The sequence below is a fragment of the Quercus lobata genome, chromosome 1, assembly GCF_001633185.2.
Source record: "Quercus lobata isolate SW786 chromosome 1, ValleyOak3.0 Primary Assembly, whole genome shotgun sequence".
Taxonomy (NCBI): Eukaryota; Viridiplantae; Streptophyta; class Magnoliopsida; order Fagales; family Fagaceae; genus Quercus; species Quercus lobata.
Genome location: NC_044904.1, coordinates 48,123,454 through 48,145,308, shown reverse-complemented (window position 1 = coordinate 48,145,308; position 21,855 = coordinate 48,123,454). Strand labels below are relative to the sequence as shown.

Sequence of the window (21,855 nt, the reverse complement as noted above, 5' to 3'; positions counted from 1 at the left end):
TAGTTTAGTATTCACATGTTGCCTACTTATTAAATAATCTACTCACATGTTTGTATGCTCCCTTATATGCTAGCTATGTAAATACCTCACATGCCTTGCTTGTAAATGTTCTTTGGAGTTAATATTCACATGTTATTTTATAAGTAAATAATTACTCACATGTGTGTGTGTGTGTGTGTATGTATATATATATTGTTTACAAAACCTTTTAAAAAATAAAAATGCTAGATATTCTATTTCTTCACTAAAAAGATAACGTTTAAAATAAATTAAAATAAGGTACTATCTTCGGATAGGCGTTGTGGGGTGCCTAACACCTTCCCCACACGTAACCAAACTTTCGAGTCCAAGATTTTTGGTTCACGACTTTTTGGTTTGGCTTAATTTAATGAACCCTTAAAATTTGGTTTAATTAATTAGGCAACCTAAAATGAATTAGATCCCTTGGTGACCAATCACACCTAATACAAAACCAATGGTTAGTGGCAACTCCTAAATAAAAATAAGAAAAAGGGACTCACATACACACACCTCACCTAGAATCACAAGCACACAAAGAGTCACATTGCCAAAGACCCAATGTGCGACCGCCCTAAATCAGAAATTTTTAGGCGACCATAAAACCTACTAATCTATAAGGAAGCTCAACTCCAATCCTCCCAATTGGACTACTTCTTGAAGAAGACTTCTCCTTTGCACAAATAACCTATTTGTGACTACTAGCATAGCAAGCCTTTTGATTGTTGTAGCTTGTAGAGTTATTCAAACCACGCTTTGCTGAACCAGTAGTAGCTTTATACAAACCCTAGGTACACAAATGTCGCAGAAACTCCTATTATGCATGTATCTCTCTGTCTACAATGATGGCTATGTAATATTATTTTATATGCTTTGGAAGCCTAGTACACAAATCCCTAGAATTGCCAAGTCATCATGGGCTAAAATAGAAAATTACTGTTCAGCTTTCTTGAAGTTCGATAGATCGTGAGGTGTCTAGAGGTATCAAAATTCATTTATTCTCAACAGATTGACATGTATTGAGATTTGTAGATGCAACTTTTCTTGAGAAGTTTTTTTAGCGATTTGTGTCTTCAATAATACCACTTGTTTATTCAACAAATGTCATCTTGAACCACTAGAAACTAAGACTCAATTACAAGTATAATGCATTTTGATCTCAAATATGACAATAAATAAAAATATGACCCTTACAATCTCCCTATAGACACCTCATTTTGTTCTGACTTATATCCAAGACCTCCGGTTCTAATGAAGAGAAATCAAATCGCTACCAAAATGATCAGTATTGTGTGTGGAACCCAACGAGGATGAAAGGCCAAAACATGACCCAATGCAGCCTAAGCTCGAGCCTAAATATGAAAAATATGTAGGAAGCCCAAAGCCCAAAAGACATTTTTGACCTAATTTGGCCCAGGCTTACAAAGTGTGCATACGTTGGGTATTTAATGCGTACACACCCAATCTATGGCGTATGTACTCTTTGGACAGAAAACCTAAAATCACTCAATTTCCATTTGATGAGATTCTAGGGCAACCAACCTGATAAACTGACTGCCCAAACGTGTCATCAAACCCTAGCTACCCATTTCCCTTATAAATAGTAATACCCCCATTGCCAACATAAAAAATGAAACCTTACTGAAACTCTGCCAAATTCCCAAATAATACCTGAACCTAGAGTTTTAAGGCTAGAAGGGCAAAAAGGGTTAAGATTTAGATTGATCTTCAAGTCCTTGTTGATTTGAAGGTAATCTTTTTCTCACTCATATTCAAATTCTATTTCGGTCCAAGCTTGCAATCATATTACTTAGAGTCCCTTAGCAAACCCTAATCATATTCCTCAACTCATCCTCCCACACACACAGCTGTAGTAGTCAATTTCACCTAGCAGGATGGTTAAAATTATATCATTGTAAGTGCTATGAGGAGGAAATGTGGATCTTTTCCATGACCCACATTTTCCTCCTCAATTCTTGTTTCTGTTATACTTTCTGTTGTTTTTAAGCCATCTCTTTAATTTCGTTCATTTTTGTTGTTTGTACTAAGAACATGTAAGATCCTTAATTTGCCTCAAGATTTGTATGCACAAGATAGGATGCATACACATCCATACCTTGGCATACACACTTTTCATATGGCTAAGGTTCTTTTTTTTTTTTTTTTGGGGGGGGGGGGGGGGGGGGGAATCCTCCTTGAGTCTCAAGTGTGTACGCGAGTAGAAGAGTGCGTACGCATCCTTCTTACTGCGTACGCCAATTTGGGCCCAACCAAATTTCTTGCATTTTCTGTTTCCGTTATCTTTATTGTCATGTTTTATTATCTTTCCTTATCTGTTTTTATCTATCTTTAATGTGCATATTCTGTTTGTCTTTTGTTTCCTTTCTTGTTTGAAATTAATTGTAAAATACTAAAAACATTTCTTTCTCTTTCCTTTTCTATCTCTAAACCCTAATTCACTCTCTCTTTTCTCTCTCATTCAATCTCTAATTATGATTCAAACTCAATAAGGCAACTAAAAACCTTAGAGATAAATAAGGCAAACATTTCAAATATAATAGACTCAAATACTTTCTAAACTTTAAGTCAATAGTTACTTAGTATTCAATTCATTTGAGTTTAAAGGTAGTTTTGATATAATTAAGGGGATTTATTCATTTTTAATTGGAAACATCAGATGTCAAGTCAATCAGACCCTAATTAATTAAATCTCTTTAAGCCTTAAAAGATGCAAGCTATTAATGTCAAATCAAAACAATTCAAGTCTAATAAAGGGAAAATACATATCAATTAATGAAGATTCCACTTCAATTAATAATATTTCCTAATAAGACTTAAATACACTTAGGAGTAAGATTCGTAACTCTATTTGGTACCCACATGCGCATACCCGCATATATGCATGATTGGGTATGCATATGCACACGCTTGTTCTATCATGTTGTTTTCCATGCCATGCCTTGTTTCTTTGAGTTCATTGTCAGGAATTAGTTTCTTTTCCATGACTATCTCTTTGCTTTCATACTCACATGTCTACATCGCTTTCTATACCTTGTCTCAAATGACTTGTAGACTACATCTAGGTCTAGATGCAAACGCACACTTCTAAACTTCTAAGATAAATCTACCTCTTGTCTGAATCAAGCAACAATATATGAAGGCCAACTACGATTGGGCGAGCTTGGGGTGCTTAACCTCTTCCCATCCTGTACCCTAACTCCAGACCTTGTCTAGTAGAAAGACCTTCATGGAGTCATGTTTTGGTTCTTGGACCTATAACCGATGGTGACTCATTTGCTTCTTTCTAAGAGGCACTGCGTACTCCCAGGCTCACGCTTGATTTGAGCCTAAACCGCTTCAAGGGAGATTAAGAATTGCACACCCACCTTCGTGAGAAGGAACCGACATGTTGATAAGTTACCATACAAATGGGGATATTAAAAAAAAATGACGTAGATCCTTCCAAACGCCACCACACTTATGAGTTGGCCTAGACTGAATTGAGCAGTATTATGACATTATGGTCTCCACCAACAAATCAACTACCACCTTCAAAACCATCTGTCTCTTTTGGAATTTTTTCTGTGTTCTTACATAAAAGGACCTGGCCATATATAGTTTGTGTTTATACATGAATTACACAAATTACGGTAGCGCTTGCGTTAGTTGACTATCTAATAGATGGTAGACAAGCTTTCTATGCTGCCTTCTTTTTCCCAAACAGTAAGCTCAATGAATAAGTGTTCCCCTTCTGTGCAGCAGCTTCTACTCGATTTCCACCGATCTACAAGTTATTTTTATCAAGTACTCCATCAAATCAAAGTAAACAATACCGAAAAGTATCCAAAAATTATATCGGATTAATAAATAAATGACTTAGCATCCAACATATTATTAGTCCACGTGCCGTAGTAGGAGCTACAAATGGTTCTTTTTTATTTCATAAAATATAATACAGAATGTATTGATTTAAAGGTATAGAACATACCTTGTCCATGAGCCAATAGCCAATGGTAGGCATATACTGCACCAAATACATAACAGCAAGCACAGGCTGCACGAGATAGCCAAAAGGATTGAGATTATTAAACAAGAAAATGTCAATGGTACGAGCAAGGCATAGTTATTTTGTTGCACATTCTAAACAAAGCAGAAGTGTATGTACTCCTACACTTTAACATAAAAAGCAAAGGCACGAGGACATTTTGGAGCATCGTATGAAGCCAGTCTTTCATGTCTTGATTAATAGTTTCAATTTTTCAAGTATATTTTATAATTGTTTGCATTGTCATATTCACAACAGTAGAGTAAATTAGAGTTGTAGAATATTATATATCGCTAGATCATATTCTAACAAAAAGGACACCAAAAAATAAAAGGAAGAAAGAAATACAAATAGAGGAGAGTCACCTCAAAAGGAAAAGAGCACAAAATTAATAATGCTGCGTTTGGATGAAGGATTTGTAGGCAGAATTTAGGCCCACCACAGAATTTTAAACTCTTTCAATTAAAATTCCTTGTTCGGGTGTAAAGGGAATTCCAAATTTCATGAGAGAAATTTAGCCAGAATTTGGGACCTTCGATTTCTCTTTTCAAATTCCGCCTCTATAGGCGTTATTTCTAAAATTCTACTATTCACTCTATTTCTTCATTCACAGAAACCAGATCTAGAAGACTAGAAGCCACCATTCCAACATTCTCAATCATGCCCCTCTGTTCCACCCAATCAATGGACCCCACCAACACGTTGGTACCCAACCAAACCACAACACCCTCATGCAATAAGCCATATCTTCTTCAACACTGCCCTCTCCACAAATAGAGCTTCTAGAAGTTTCGGGGGATTGGATGATGACGCACATGAAGTTGGCCTGGACGATGACACGTACGTTGCGCTTTCTTGAGATTGAGAGGCATTAGAGCGCCAAAAATAGGAGGTTGTTCTTGTTATTGTTGAAGGTTAAGAGAGACACAGCGGTTGCTGTAATGGCGTGGTGGCAGATGATTGAAATGGTGCAGTGGTGAGAGGTAAACCTTGATTGTTAATTATGCCTAAAGACAACCTCTGATTACAAACAAGAAACAAAAACATAAACTGATGAACATAGGATTCAAAGAACGCTTCTTTATTTACTAAAGTTGGTTTTGGACATATAGAATACAAGAATGAAATCTTCTTGAGTGTTCTTCAATTCCACCTGTAAGTTCCAATCTGCTGAGAAGCTTTTTCTCCCTCTCCAATCATGTTTTTTCTCCTTTACTTTGAATTCCAGCAAAAACAGAAATTTCCTGTCACTCTTCTCCTTTAGATTACAGCAAGAAAAGAAACTTTCCATTCTCTTTAAATATCATAATTCTTCTCTTTGAGAGCAGTATATGTTGGAGAGATTTCAGTTGAGTCAGTACACCTTGTCCCTTAGAAAACTCTCTTCGACAGCAGTATATGCTGGAAAGATTTCAGCAAAAATTGATACACTTTTCTGTCAGGAAAATTCTCTGACAGAAGTCTATTGGGAAATTTTGGCAGATTTTCAGTACTCTTTTTACCTCAAAGGCTCTCTCTCTCTCTTCATTTGATGTTCAGCCCTATTTATAGGTCATGGGCTGGAAGAAGTTAACCTTCTTTCCAAGCCAATCAAATTGTTATTATCCTGGTGTTTATCCTTATCCAAGTTCTTCAAGCACTGATCTATTTCAGTTAGATCAGTCTTCTTGAGTTATAAACAACTTTAAAAGCCTAACAACAAATAGGATCTTAATTCCAGCACATATGTGGAACTTTGTGAAGCCCAATGATGGACTCATCTGGTAGCTGCAGAACCCAGCTGTGGGCTTGAAACCAGGCCAAAACCTGTTACCTCGGGCCTTCTAAGGCTCATTTTAAAGCCCAATGCTGCCTCCCAGAAACCATTCCAGCCCAGGCCCTTGGGCCATTTAGGGCAGGAACTTTTTTTTTTTTTTTGGATAAGTAAAGGAAATTTTATTCAAAAACTTAATAATGAGTCACCCGAGTATACAGCAGGGGAACAAAATAATCAAATACATAAATTACAAGCATTCATCAAATCATAGACCGAAAAAATAGAATGACTTCCTATGATAGACATCCAGTCCGATAGAGTTTTAAAGAAGAAAAGTTGTAAATCAGCTATAGTCCTTTCAGAATCTTCAAAGCACCGGTTGTTTCTCTCTTGCCAAATGCACCACATCAAACAATGAGGGACAGCCATCCAAATAACACCATTACGATGATGACCAAAATTTCCTTGCCAACAAGCAAGGAGCTCAACTACAGTCTTTGGCATCGCCTAGTGGATGCCAAACAAGGTGCACACCATAGACCAAAACTCGTAAAGAATAGGACAATGTAGTAAAAGATGGTCTATCGATTCTCCATTACTTCTGCACATCACCAATCTAGAATCAACACCTTCTTCTTAAGTAAATTATCAATGGTCAAGATAGTTCCTAAAGCTATCATCCAAACAAAAAATGCAACTCTAGAAGGAACCTTTTGCTTCCAAATACTTCTCCAAGGGAAGGATTAAGTACATACACCCAACAAAACCTGATAGTAACTGCTTACCTCAAAGCCCTTGCTCTTAGCAGGTGTCCAACACATCTTATCCTCACCAATACCTCTCAATGAGACTCCATATATAACATTCCAAAAAATAGACAAAGAATCTAATTCCCTATCATGAATTTCTTGCAGGAATTCTAAGTCCGAAAAAAGAACCCCGTTAAGAAACTGCATTAGATCAGCCACATAAGCCTCCTTACATTACTGATTCTAAATAAATCTGGAAAACACATACTCAAAGGATTATCCCCACACTAGACATCATGCCAAAATTTCACTCTAGTCCCATCTCTAATCTGAAACTGAATGTAGCGAGAAAAAGTAGACCAACCACTACTAATAGATTTCCATAAACTCACCCCATGGGAGCCTGGAACAGAATTAGAGCTCCAATCTCCCTCCTCAACTCCATATTTAGCCCTTATAACCCTTCTCCATAACGCTTCTCTCTCATACCCAAATCTCCACAACCATTTTCCCAATAATGCTTCATTAAAGTATCTCAAATTTCGAATTGCTAGACCCCTAGACTGGATAGGAGAGCATACCTTGGACCAATTCACCAAGTGACGTTTAGAATCATCTCCCAGACCACCCCAAAGAAAATTTCGTTGAAGTTGTTCTATATGGTATGCTATATCTGCCAAAATTGGAAAAAGGGAAAGGAGATAAGTAGGTAAATTGGATAAAGTACTTTTTATGAGAATAAGTCTCCCCCCTTTGGATAGATACAATCTTTTCCATCCTGCTAACCTCCTTTCCACCTTCTCAATGATGGGATTCCAAACTGCTCTATCTTTCCATTTTGCACCCAATGGAAGGCCTAAATATTTCATAGGAAGTGAGCCCTGCTTACAACCCAACGCATCTGCTAGTTCAGACTTATCCAATTTAATTTTCAATCCCGATACAATCTCAAACCATGACAAAATCAGGCGCAAAAACAACATTTGGTCGATATCAGCATCGCATATAACCAATGTATCATCTGCGAAGAGAAAATGAGTTTACCTGTAAGTGATCACCTGTGGAGGTACCCACACCAAATCCAAACAATCGACCTTCTGTCACTACCTTATCCATCATTTTGCTAATTGCCTCCATAGTTTTATAAGATTTGATAACATCCCAACAAGCTTGGAAAAAAGTCATAGGGAAACCATCTGGGCTAGGAGCTTTATTGACGCAGGACAACCAGAACAATATGGAAAGAACGGAAAAATAAAGGATATGACCTAGGAGTCAGCACTTAGGCCTTGCTTGGAGTCAGCACCAAGCGGGAAAACCACTAGGAGTCAGCACCTAAGATAGACCTAGAGTCAGCACCAGACCAAAGAAAGACCAAACGGCCATTGTTTTCATTCATAAAAAATATCAACTAACTCCTCAAGGAGTACAATAGGTTGCTTATAAAGGATTACTAAACTCTAGTTCTAATTGGCTAAGAAACCCTAATTGCCTTATTACAAAAATACCCTTGCTAGCTAGGAAACCCTAATTGCCTTATTACAAAAATACCCTTGCTTCTAAATTAAAATACTAATAATCCAATAAACTAATAGACCTAAAACATAAAAATACAATTGACTAGCAAACATAAATAATACTAAATAATAATTTTCTTGCATTTCCCGCATCATTCTCCTCTGGTTGGAGAAAACTCGACCTCGAGTTTTAAAGCATTGAAGGATTAGGATGCTGATAAATAACACTTGCTTCAAGTCTGAAATCACCTTAGGGAGCACAGGGAAAACAAAAACCTTGAATTCCACCACATCAAACTCATTTGGAATAACAAGATCAATGTGTGGAATCAGTATAATCTCTTCTTGAATCTTATGAACCATAGGAAGCACTGTGGTTTTAACCTCTTCGACTTCACCAATATGTAGATCTTCAAGGACTGTGGAGGGTTGATTAGAAGCACATTCAACAACTTCAACTTTCACATCATGTGCACCCTCTAACATAATACTCTCTTTAGGCACCATCTTTTCACCTTGCTGTTCTTCAATAGATTCATTTCCTTGCACGCTTGTCAAAGCAACACTTGTCGAGGCATGTACGTCTATGCCAACATTAGGCTTTGGTGTTGCTGGAGGATTCTCCACGACCAAAATATCACCATCAATGTTGTCTTCTATGGGGGCAGCAATAAGTTCATTATGATCAATTATCCTTGGTTTCCCAATTGAATCAAGTTGAGTCTTCATTTGCTTCATCTGAGCAATCCTGTCCTGAATCTCTTTCATGAGCTTTACAGTTAATTCCGTTACTTTCCTGGTAGATTGTTCAAAAGTGCGCGGAGGACATGAAATGGGATGAGGATGAGGAGTCATCGCATTTGCTTCAACTTGAAAAGTACCACACTGAGATTAGGGCAGATACTTAGCTCGATAGTATGGTGACAAATACTCATCACAAAGCTTTTCTTTCATATCTTCCCACACAGTAATAGCAGGTTCATAATCCATATAGCGGAAACGTTCAAGATTCTCCCAAAACCTTTGTGCTTTACCTATTAACTTCGACTTGGCATACCTAACCTTTTTGTTATCTTCAAAATTTGCTTGCTCAAAGAATCGCTCCATCCCATTCATCCAGTTGACAAAATCTCGTGGATAAGTTTCATAACCATCAAAATAAGGTGCTTTTAATATTTCCATGGTTCTCTAAAATAGTGAGTCAAAAAAATAGTTTGGAGTTGGAACAAGAACCTGGGCTACTGCGATGTTCTCTGGACAGGTAGTGCTGGAACTGGGCTTGGACTGGTCTGTCACAAGCCTGGACTCTGCTTGGTCTTTTTTTTTTTTTTTTTTTTTTTTGCAAAATAATAAAATACACTGCTGGACTTAAGGAACTACAGACTTAAAGAAAGCAAACAATAAACTTAAAAAAGAATGCAAACTACAGGACAGACTTTTAAAAAAAGGAAACCATAGAAACTAAAAGAGACAACATTCTCTAAACTGAAAAGAGGCTCGGTGATGGACACGGTGCTAGGGATTGACGGCTGTGGCGGTGCGAAGACGGGGAAGACAGCAGCGGCTTGAATCGTAGAGGAGTGGCGGCGCGATGTCTTGGGTCTTGGCATCGGTGGTGGTCGACGTCCTTAGCGGCAATAGTTGAAGATGGTGTCGGCGGCAGCTAAGTGCTAATCTGTGGGTTTCGGCGGCTAGTGGGTCAATATCAGCGGTGGTTGGTCAAGGTTGCCGATGGGTCTCAACGTGGGTCTCTTCTCTCTTTGTGGTTGCAAGGGATTTGGAAACTTGATTGTGGGTTCTGCACTAGAGGTTTCTGGTTGGCTTCAAAATCTGGTTCTTTTTTTTTTTTTTTTTTGGTGATATTTTCTGGTTCTTTCCTGCCGTGATGCTTCAACAGATCGGTGTTTGCTCTGATACCAAAACTGACGCAGGACTACCAGAACAATATTGAAAGAACGGAAAAATAAAGGATATGACCTAGGAGTCAGCACCTAGGCCTTGCTTGGAGTCAGCACCAAGCGGGAGAAACCACTAGGAGTCAGCACCTAGGGTAGACCTAGAGTCAGCACCAGACCAAAGAAAAACCAAACGGCCATTGTTTTCATTCATCAAAATATCAACGGTCTCCTCAAGGAGTACAATAAGTTGCTTATAAAGGATTACTAAATCCTAGTTCTAATTGACTAGGAAACCCTAATTGCCTTATTACAAAAATACCCTTGCTAGCTAGGAAACCCTAATTGCCTCATTACAAAAATATCCTTGCTTCTAAATTAAAATACTAATAACCCAATAAACTAATAAAACCTAAAACATAAAAATACAATTGACTAGCAAATATAAATAATACTAAATAATAATTTTCTTGCATCTCCTGCATCATTTATCCCCCTCAATATCTTTAACTACCCCAAAAACTTCTACTTCATCAAAAGGCCTCACCAACCAGCCAGCCTTGTCATCAGAGATTTTAGGAAAATTCAACACATCCGGGTGTGGACGATAGACCTTATGTTCCCTAAATAAATTTTTATAAAACTAAATAATGCAATCCTCTATACTTTTTTTATCAGAAGTCAGGACCCCATCAACCTTGAGATTAGAAATTGCATTGTTTCTTCTATGTGAGTTAGCCATTTGATGAAAGAACTTTGTATTGCTATCCCCTTCCTTCAAGTAAAGCATTTTTTATTTTTGCCTCCAACTAATCTCTTCCAAAAGGCTGGTTTTTTTAAATTCTGTTTGAAGCCTTGCCTTCTCTAACTTCTCCTCTTCTAATAGAACTACCACTTCTTCTTTTGCAACCAAAGCATTCAAATCACTCTACAGTTGTATTTTTTTTACAGCCACGTTTCCGAACTCCATTTCGTTCCACTTCTTCAAGTTTGCCTTCAGGGCTTTTAATTTCATGGCCATTCTGTAGCTAGGTGTACCTTAAAATTGATAAGAATCCCACCAATCTTTCACCTTCCCCACAAAACCTTCCACCTGGAGCCACATATTCTCAAAATGAAAAGGTCTTCGTCCCTTCTGAATTGCATCACCCTCCAAGATAATTGGAAAGTGATCAAATAAGACTCTAACCAACCTCCTTTATGGCATATTGTGATAATGATCTTCCCAATCAAGAGAAAAAAGGAAACGATCTATCCAAGATCCAGAGATGGAATTGAACCATGAATACCTACCACCTGCCATAGGGATATCCAACAAACCATGCACAGAAATGAAATCTGAGAAGTCATGCATTGCTTGGGTAAAATTAACAACCCCTAATTGCTCCGTTGGGAAACGAACAACATTGAAATCCCTTGATACACACCGAGGCACATTCCACCAACTATGAAGACCCAACAATTCCTCCCACAACAATCTACACTCCTTGTCCACATTAGGACCATAAACACCAATGAATGCCCATTCAAAATTATCACCCACATTCTTGAATCTGCAAGAAACTGAGTAGTGCCCCACAGCTTCTTCTAACTTCTCCACTACCCTTTGATGCGGGAGATGCAAGAAAATTATTATTTAGTATTATTTATGTTTGCTAGTCAATTGTATTTTTATGTTTTAAGTCCAATTAGTTTATTGGATTATTAGTATTTTAATTTAGAAGCAAGGGTATTTTTGTAATAAGGCAATTACGGTTTCCTAGTCAACAAGGGTATTTTTATAATAAGGCAATTAGGATTTCCTAGCCAATTAGAACTAGGGTTTAGTAATCCTTTAAGCAACTTATTGTACTCCTTGAAGAGACAGTTGATATTTTGATGAATGAAAATAATGGCCGTTTGGTCTCTTTTGGTCCAGTGCTGACTCCAGATCTACCCTAGGTGTTGACTCCTAGTGGTTTCCCCGCTTGGTGCTAACTCCAAGCAAGGCCTAGGTGCTGACTCCTAGGTCATATCTTTTATTTTTTTGTTATTTCAATTTTGTTCTGGTTGTCCTGCGTCACCCTTCTATCCCACATAACCAAAATCCCTCCTAAGGCGCCCAAAGATCCCAAGTACACCCAATCCACATAGTGACAACCCCATAAACTTCTAACAAATCCCCTAGTAATCAGTTCCACCTTTGTCTCTTGTATACATGATATCAGCTCGCCACATTCTGATAAGATTCTTAATTTGAAGCCTTTTATCCCTTTCTTGCAGGCCTCTCACATTCCAAAATAAAATCTTCAAATTCATTTAGACACAATCAAAGCCCTCTCCCTACTAACACTGCAAGGCCTAACTGAAGAAAAGTCATAATTAACAGAACTAAATAAGCTCCGTAGTTCCCGTAAACCCCTCCCTCCTCCCTGTATTTTCTTTTTCTGAGCAAAAAACTCAAACTCCCTCTGTTTCATCTTCGCTTCAACAGCCAGGAGAAAACTTGTTGCCACTTTTTCCAACCCTTCAACTGAAGTCTCCAAAAAATTATCAAACCCCTGGAATTTACTTTGAAACCATTGAGACATTTGTGGTGAAACATCTTCAACCCTGTCTGAATGATCCCTTAGAACTGGAGCCTCCATTGAACTTGACATAGCCAAAGGGGTTACGCTCAGTGGCTCTAAAAAGAGTCCTTATAGTGCTGACATACATCAACCAAATCACCAGTGTCTTCTGAAGAACAACCTCCTCCACAAGCACCGTATCCCATTCAGAATTACTTTGTATAATTTGAAGCCTTCCTTTTGTTCCACATCAACATTAGAAACCAAAGCACTATCTATCAATGGGCTTTTGATCTCAATTGGTACCACCACCTGTCTCCTATCTTTGAGTTCGAGAACCCATTTTTCTGATGTACCCCAAGTCTTACTGGGTTCAATAGCATGCAAGGACAGAATCTGCTGTAACTTCGCCATCAGAACTGGTATCGGAAGGCACCAAGTGAGAACCACCTGAAATTGACTTGTCGGTACCTGGGCTTGCCGATACAGATGGTGAGACAAGAGACAAAGGTACAACAGGTTCTGTGATAGTAGTAGCATATCGCCGAATGTGCACCATCGGGGTGGGTCTCGGTCTCCGCCGAAACTGGCTTGTTGGCTCGAATCTTGCAATTTCAAACCTGAGTTTGAAGGCAGATTTTAAACACTGACTGTGGGCTGCCTCCAAACAGACAGATTTGGGCTTGGCTGTATTAAGTGGGTTAGAAGTAATAACATTATGAACAGTGGGCTTTAGAGGTTGCACCACTTTTGGGCCCACTTCATTAACCTCTATAGCCCATCTCCCATCTTTCTTTCCCACACTCCATACGCATAAAAATATCCAAGGTCAACAACTCAGATTTTATACCGTTACTTTCAACTCAGATTTGAATTTTGAACAAATGCAGTTTTATTCTTTCCTTTATTTCCTCCACCACCACCAATGCAAAGGTTTTTGAAGCGTCTCTTTTGGGAATACCTGTGGTTGCTTGCTTGGAAGCTAGAGACTCCCCGACTTCCCTTCTTGCACCACTATAGAACCCTTACGGCAACCATGAATGAGTTCAGATATTAATAAGAAAGAGCTGTAGGTGTTGGATCCCAACTGCAGAATAAAAAATTTGTCACCCTCACGGAAGGATTTCACAAACTGACCATGAGACTATCCAGAGATCAGTTCTTCCACATTGAACAGCAATCTCTTTGCACTTCCTTTTCCCATGAAAATTGATCTTAAAGAATCTCTGCCTCTCATAAATACAAAGCTGGTAAAATGTACCACCTTCCTCAACTGTAAACTCTAAAGGTTCTTGATTCAAAGAAGAAAAAAACAGAGCCTCCCATAATGAAAAAAAAATCAACAAAAAGAAGCATAAAAAAACAAACAAAAGAAAGCAGGAGAACAGAGAAAAATCTATGGCTAATTCAAGGTAGCCAGGCCTCAATCTATTGAAGATGTTTTAAGTAGTTGTTTTACATTTGTAGTTGAACAGAAAACCTTTAGGGCAGGACTTGCTTTCCAGCAATTGAAAATTGGCTGCTAACAATGTTCGGGACCACTCAAACTAGTCAAAGCCACATAGAAGAAGTTGCAATGTAATGAGTCACTACATAAACAAATAGAATATCTGAAGCTAATTTGCACATGATGCACACAAAGTTGGGAGAGCCTAACATTTCCTTAGAGCAGGAAATTTTCAACCTTAACAGGAACTTTGAAAGTCTAAATGAATGTACTTGTAAAGTTGACCTGGTAGGAGTTGAGGCAGAAAGAAGCTCTATAGAGTCGCAAAGATTTACAATTATGCACCCTTTTGAGAATCAATTACATTGGATCATTGGCATTTTCATCCGGATGCCAAAAACCATGTTTTATAAACATCTCAAATATAAGGAAAGAGATAAATCATGCATAACATATTATCATTGCAGTAAATAAGTCTTTGTTTTTATCTAGATCAGCAGCAATTCAACTTGATGTCTTCTCTCTGGTAACAAGTGCATAAACAGCTATCATATAAACAGCATTAAATTTGCATGTATAGTCTGACTACAATGGATTTTACTTTTTCTTTGTTCTTTTCATTTTATTTTTATATTTTCAAGTAGAGCTCTTGCTTTAAGTTTTCCAGGAACTTCTAGATATAGCCGTCTTGTAAACCTAAATCAACCTACCAACAAAGCCGTGGAAAGAGGAGCACATAGTAACATAACCTATATACATATTTTACAGAGGTGAATTGCTAATAGTAAAGCATATACCTGATTTGATATCCAAACTTCCTTTAGACCATGGGAGGCAGCAACAATAGTCAGCTTAGCGCAACGTTCTGAGGACACACGCTTCTGTATGAGGAGGAAATAACAAAAGATCAAGCGAATCATTTGAAAAGACGAATTTAAGAAATACATTGCCCATCACCTAAGGTTGGCAGCATAAAAGTGATGAACAATAATGACAAGAACAAATCCAAAAGAAAGAAATACTGTCAGAACGATGTCTACATGTTGCCTACTTGCAAATTGAAAAAGAGACTGACCAAACAAAACTGAAAAATATTTCAGGCTATGATATTGTCATCACCATATACAAGGATCTCTATAGCTTATGACAGCCGCAACATACTTGCTTAAAAGCATAACTAATCCAATATATGGTACCTTTCATTACGTACCCACGAGTCCCAGACACATTTATTATAAATATTGATATCTTCCAATAAGCCACCAGCTAATGACCAAATTATAAAGACTTACTTTTTAATTGCTTTCTTCTGTGAAGAGGACCAACTATCATGGATCAGTAACTCCAACAGAATGTGACAAAACATAAAATAAATCTTATTTTTCAGAAGCCCGGAACCTCACACTATATTTTGTGCCTTTATAGACTATGAAATGCTCTTTGTTAGAATTCAAACTCATGGAAATTTTGACGTTGCAGTCAATGCACCATAATCCAATCAATATATAAAATATGCACTTTTTCCCCAATAACTAATATTATCCATCGTCTTACCTTTTGGATTTGGATAAAATTGTAAAATCAATTGAAGGAAGGAGATCCAACACTAGCAAAAATAGAAGTAATTTATTCTTTTAATGTAATAAATAAAATTACAAAAACAACTCACCTCAAGAGAACCCTTGTTTTCTGAAGTTTTTACTCCAGAATTATTTGACGTTTCTATCGGCCCAGGACAGACAACAGTCACCTTAATTCCTTTCTGGAAGAGCTGCAACCATGAAAGAGCAACAAGCATGTGAGAAGAAAGAAAATGAAGAAATTTTAACAACAATAAGCTAACACAATAGTACTAAAAAGTTAATTCAAAAGATCTGAAAAACATTAACAACTTAATAACTTTAGTTTTTATTCTTCATTTCCAATTTTCTTTATGTGAAACCTTAGGTGCTCATTAAGCACAGAATGAAACCGACCTACAAGTGTGGAAGAGAAGATGTTCCTTCTAGAGTACGCTCATCCTTGTATAGTTTTCAACTTTATCATTCTGATTTTTTTTTTTTTTTAAATTTTAAATTGCAAGATAAATTGGTTCTTAGCTGCCAACTGATGGAACCTTTCTAAAGTCTTCATTATTTACTCCTGATACAGGGAGGATGGGGAACTGACAAAGATCACATGATTTTGACAAATCAGCTTTGAACTAGCAAGTGATGATTGCCCTAGAGGGGTTTGGAAGTTAGATTTTCTGCATTAAGGCTCCCCAAAAAAGTAAGCAATAGTGGCACACTAGAGAAAAGTTTATAAATCAGGTGAACGTCGAAATCAACAATCACAACCACCCTCCATAAATTGATCTCAGAAAAATCAGCCTTTCATCTAGACTTGGAAGCAAATCATATATTGAGTTTAGCATCCTCACATTTATGTCAGAGGATTCAACAACTCAAAATTTCCTGCCACTCGTTGAGACAGTAATATACTAGAATTCAGACTTCTTTCAATCTTTCTCAAGCAGCCATTATCAGTGGTATGATCCTAGTGTCCCATATGGATTAGGTGTAAGCTTAACCATATATTTATATACTCTTGGGCACCCTTTCCTTGCAAGCTGGTTTTCAAGGGTAAGTTCTACCCATGAGTTTCTAACATTTGGTATCAGAGCCAGCTACCACCTCAAGTAATCGGGTGTAGCTCATTGAGTATGGGATCAAATGAGTTGCGGCTTTGTAGTCGGATCTTGAAGGGGGCGACTTAGAGACTAGATTAAAATAACTGATAAGTGAATGGAGCCACCAAAAGAGAAAGGGCTACCATCGGGTCAGTGTCACTAAAGTAAGTTGTCGTGGACGTCGACTACGGAGCGTGGTGGTATGTTATGATCTAGTGTCCCACATGAATTAAGTATAAGCTTAACCATGTGTTTTTATAAGCTCTTAGGCACCCTCCCCATGCAAGCCGGTTTTTAAGGGTGAGTTCTACCCATGGGTTCCTAACAACAGGACCACTAGTTAAAATGCTATTTCAAACGTATTGACAGGCATTGTTGTGTGGAATATAAAACCACAACATTGAATTCTCTAATGTATTATTTAAACATTTCGTATTGAGTGTTTCTCAATTATCTATTCTATGTATTTCTCTGTATGTTACTGCTTGTTCTGTTTGAATCACATCAAGTGGTTAGATATTTGGTTTCTAGGGTTTCTTTTATCTCTGCTATCCCAATTTGTTTGAAGCTTTGAGGCTTGTTGTGTGGGATTCTAGGGTTTTATGATATCTCTTGTATTCGAATACCCATTTTTAGAGATCGGTAAAAATTTTATATTTCTTGAGTTTTTATGTGCTCACCATTTCTAGGTTTTATGAGGTTCCTAGCCTCTATATTGAAATCAGTTATTGTTTTCAAATTATATTATTTGTTGAAGCTTGAAAGAAAGCTGGTTCTTTAGGGTTGTGAAAATTTTTAATTTGGATGTGTCAGTAGCCAAAATGAAAAATCAAAAACTTTGGTTCAGTACCAAACCCCCCCCCCCCCCAAAACCAATCAACCAACCAAAACAATTTCACCCCTAGAAAATGCATTGAAATCAAAGTTAACCTGAATTAGTGAAAATTTTCATGCATAACTAATTAGTATAGCCCATCTAGCTCACATTTTTAATAGGTGAATACATTTCACTCAATTTTAACAGATCTCACCCTTCCCTTCCCTTATAAGGGGAAAGGAATACCATTTGGTACAAAAACCATCAGAATAGTCCCATCTAGCTCATATTTAAGACATTCAAACTAGAACAGGTATCTCACAATCTCAACCCTGGGCAACCTACAAATCACTAACAACTGTAGTCATTCAACATGTTTAAGTAGAAAGTCAGAGATCGCAAATTTATAGTTGAAGCACCAAATGTAACTTGAATTTTTCTTTTCTTTTTTTTTTTGGGTAAGTATCCTTTCTTTGCTTGTAACTTGAATTCTTATGCCTCATGAAAGAAGTTATAATTATACCTCGGAGCGCAAGGTGTGAAAGTATCCATTTAGAGCATATTTAGAAGCGGAGTATACGGCCTGACCTGGTGCAGGTGTCTTTCCTGCAGCACTGCTCATCTGCATGTTTAAGCAAATATCACAACAAAACAATAATAGAAGAGTGAAAGGGGGGAAGGAAAATAAAATAACTGGGATTCAGCTCTCTATAATCAGTTAACCTGCTTATCAACTAGCAAAACCCAGACAGATCCTGAGTCATACTTTGTAAACACAAACAAACAATTCTAACTAATCTTGGAAAACATATTATCTGCAATAGTTTATTTCTGAGAGCATGCCAAGGTCCCTGCTTAATATTATCCAGCTACTCAAAGACAAGGGGCATGTCTCAAAATATTAAGTAAATATCCATCCAATATATTTCTTATAATGAAATGACATTTTGGAACCAAAATTTGACATTATAAAACAACTAGTTTCCACATACCACAACAAAATGACCCTTCCCCCGCTTCAGCATGAAAGGCACCAGGAACCGCGTGAGAGAGATTGTCCCCAGAACATTTACAGTGAATGTTGCCTACTTGCACAAGAGAGTAATATGATAACTTTCAGAAGAGTGATACAAATGGAATAGCACCAAAAGAAATTTAGTAACCATGGGTAAATCATCTTGATAATTAAACTCAAACCACTGGGTATAAATATCAGTGACATTCTTTTGATACCTTAACACTATCCTCAGTGACATCCAAAGCTGACGTTTTCTGCCAAAACAATAATATATAATAAAAAAATGATAAACATATATATAGATTAACGTTGTTGGCTCAACATAAAGTCATTCTTTGCTCATAATGCATCAAAGTCACCTTACTGACCTAGGAAATGGAACTACTTTTCACAAGAAGCAAATTGGAGAGCAATTGTATGCATGCTTTAACGAAATAAAAATGTTCTTACTTGTGGTATTTGCTGTTGTAAATACTGCATGTTCAGCTTACAGCTTATTACTCAAATTACAACTACCAACGGCATTAACATACCAATAAAATAGCCCAATCCTTCAGTATGATATATACAATATTTAGGATTCACAAATCAAATTACTTTTGCTGATTTTGCTAATTGAAAAAACTAAATTTAAACACATAATTATAGAAATTTTCAGGTTATCCTAATGTGTGCAGCATAGGAAAATTGTCAAGTGATACTTCAGTGTAAATACAGTAGATCTTTTAACAAGAAAGTAAGCAGCATCCATTTAGCTTCACAATGAAACTTTGAAGGAAAATAAAAGCAATATCTCACATACAGGACGCTCAAAAGCTGCATTATGGATCATATAATCAACACCAGAACCAGGAAAAATGGATTCTGCTTTCTCCACAACTGCTTTGAGGGAATCTTCTGCAGACGTCAGGTCCAATGGTAAAATCTTCACTTCATCAGGTGCATGTTTACCTGCAGGCATGCTAGCCACATTTTAAGAAAGGGGTGCAATATTTAAAATATTTGATAGCTTACACAAAGATTCAGTGAAAGGACATACCAGTGAGCTGCCTCTTGACTCGCTCCAATTCAGCTTCATTTCGTGCCGAAAGAATGAGCTTGGCGCCTAATCTAGCAAGCTGCTTAGCAAGAATCTCTCCTTCACACACAACATTAGGAGGTGAAAATAAATGATATATTTTATGTGAAAACAACAATTGGCAGACACCAAAAAAAAAATTCAATATGGCAATTATAAAAGTAACAAGGATGCCAGAATGAGACCTCAACATGTCAATCGCATACAAAAGGATCAGAAGATGAGTCCTGAATAGACTCAGACTACTAATATATAATTCTCCTATTGCAATCTATAATTTACAAGAAGGAAAAAAAGAAAAAGAACTCAATGAGGAAAAGAAAAAGATTTCCATAACATATCTTTGAATCTTAATGAACATAAATGAAAACAAGAATCACCAGAAACAAGAAAATTCATTGGAAAAACTATAGGAATTAATTTTTTGTAATGGTCAACATTCACCAAATTAGATAAATCACCACCAATGTTTAGGGACCACCCTCAAGCCATTAATATTAGAACATCAAAACTAGGTTAGTTTCGTCATATTACCAATGAAACTAATGTAACAAAATTTGCTTCTCTACTTATTACAACGAACAATATCACCATAATCACCAACAGTAATTAAGTATTTACACATATTTGAAATACTGTCGTAGCTAAAGTAGCTGCCATCATCATGATAGTAGCCATAAAAACCAATGGTGATAATAACAATGATGACAATAAAAGCCACTGGTGAAAATTTCAAAGCTTCCATGAATATATATATATATATATATATATGAAATGAAGGTCAAAACCATCAACATGAACATCCATCCAAGCATCACCATAAAAAACATCTATTGCTGCATAAATTCAAGAAAGAGCAAATCATATTTGTCATTGTTTCACAATACATAAGATTAAACACTCGCATACCAATTCCACGGCTAGCTCCAGTAATCCAAACAACCTGAAAAGAACAACTAAACATATTATTTCAAGTACAAAAATAACACAAAGTGTAAGAAATGAGAAAATGTTGAAAAATCAGAACTGGGTAACCTTATCTTCAATCTCTTCACGCTTTACATGTTTTTTAGATACCAAAGTGAAATCCCCTAAAGAAAAAAAAACAAAACAAAAAACAAAAACCCATGAATTAATTTCAACAGCCAAATTGAATTAACACACAAAGCACAGAGAGAGAGAGAGAGAGAGAGCAAGAGAGAGAAAATGGTTTTGTGGGTTTTGAGTAATTACCATCAGCAGTGACGAATTTGAATAGAAGGAAGAGAAAGAGAAAGAGAGAAACGAAGAAGAGGAGGGAAAGCAATATGCCCATGTTAAAAGCGTGTTAGTGTTAGAAGTTAGAAGACGAAGAGTGAACAGTTAGATATTTGATGGCTTGACGATGTCGCTCAAACTCTTGTTTTGGTTTTGGGATTTGGCAATGCCATAAAACTTCCTTATTTCACTCAGATCAGAGTAAGCAGGGTGGCAAAATTTGCCACGGTAAATCTGACACGAAATGGTTATGAGCTGAGATTTAATAAATTCGTGACATATTCGAATTAACCGTCTAATAAACATGTCAGATTTGTGTCTAACCCATGAAATATGTTTGACTTGTCTATCCCATTTAATTAAATGACATTTTACCAATATACCATTCAAACCTTACTTATATAAACTTATTAGTTGTTATGGACTTGTGGTTTATTTTCTTTGATTGAGTTGATTATTTGTGATACTAAAATATGTTTTTGTGGATTGGAATAAGTTTGCCCTATGGACCTTGATTCGAGGAGAGTGTTCCAAAAAAACCACTTCCACGAAACGGGTCCGGCCCATGTGCAAACATTGAAAAGCCCAAACTCGAAAGAAAAGGACAATGGCGAACCCACCGTCAAGGAAATCAAAGAGTTTGGTGCGCCCCGAGGAACAACGAGCTAGCCAACAAGGGATCAGCAGGTCCACCGAAGATAAGATTTTGGTCTCCTTATTTCCTGAGGAGTTTAAAGATGATGATGTAGAGCCCAATGAAACAGTCACTTCCGCATTAATTAACTATTCCTACCTAATGTTAGCCTTATTAAATGATGAATGATTGATCTGAACAATAAAGACACCTCAAACATCTGTCTTCATGACCAAGAAATTGCAAGATGAGAGTCTAATGGGACAAGTATCCCTCAAATCCAACTAAAAAAGATACAGCTAGAGGAAGACGGTGTGAAGATCCTAAAGATCAGAAAATGAAGAAAAAGAAAGAAGTACATAAATAGCAAGCTAAATGACAAGCAGAGTGTGTGAAACAACAAA

At 37.0% G+C, this 21,855-nt stretch overlaps 1 protein-coding gene across 1 annotated transcript; it reads right to left on the bottom strand.

The window, feature by feature from the left end:
• Positions 1–2,784: 2,784 nt before the first annotated feature.
• Positions 2,785–21,086, bottom strand: LOC115991403 (dehydrogenase/reductase SDR family member 7). Its single transcript, XM_031115100.1, has 12 exons — positions 20,794–21,086; positions 20,596–20,651; positions 20,470–20,503; positions 19,522–19,620; positions 19,285–19,433; positions 18,698–18,736; positions 18,457–18,549; positions 17,988–18,086; positions 15,646–15,747; positions 14,774–14,857; positions 4,007–4,072; positions 2,785–3,802 (listed from the first exon to the last, which is right to left on the bottom strand). Exons 1-12 carry the CDS (start codon positions 20,873–20,875, stop codon positions 3,716–3,718), a joined length of 990 nt encoding a protein of 329 aa, XP_030970960.1. The 5' UTR covers positions 20,876–21,086; the 3' UTR covers positions 2,785–3,715.
• Positions 21,087–21,855: the final 769 nt, after the last annotated feature.

What these genes read in the sequence shown, in the direction of transcription:
- LOC115991403 (XM_031115100.1), bottom strand. Translation starts at nt 20,875, where the DNA reads ATGGGCATATTGCTTTCCCTCCTCTTCTTCGTTTCTCTCTTTCTCTTT. An exon ending in CAAATTCGTCACTGCTGATG is followed by an intron (nt 20,652 to 20,793) that starts GTAATTACTCAA and finishes TTTTTTCTTTAG; the next exon opens with GGGATTTCACTTTGGTATCT. An exon ending in GCTATTGGCTCATGGACAAG is followed by an intron (nt 3,803 to 4,006) that starts GTATGTTCTATA and finishes AATAACTTGTAG; the next exon opens with ATCGGTGGAAATCGAGTAGA.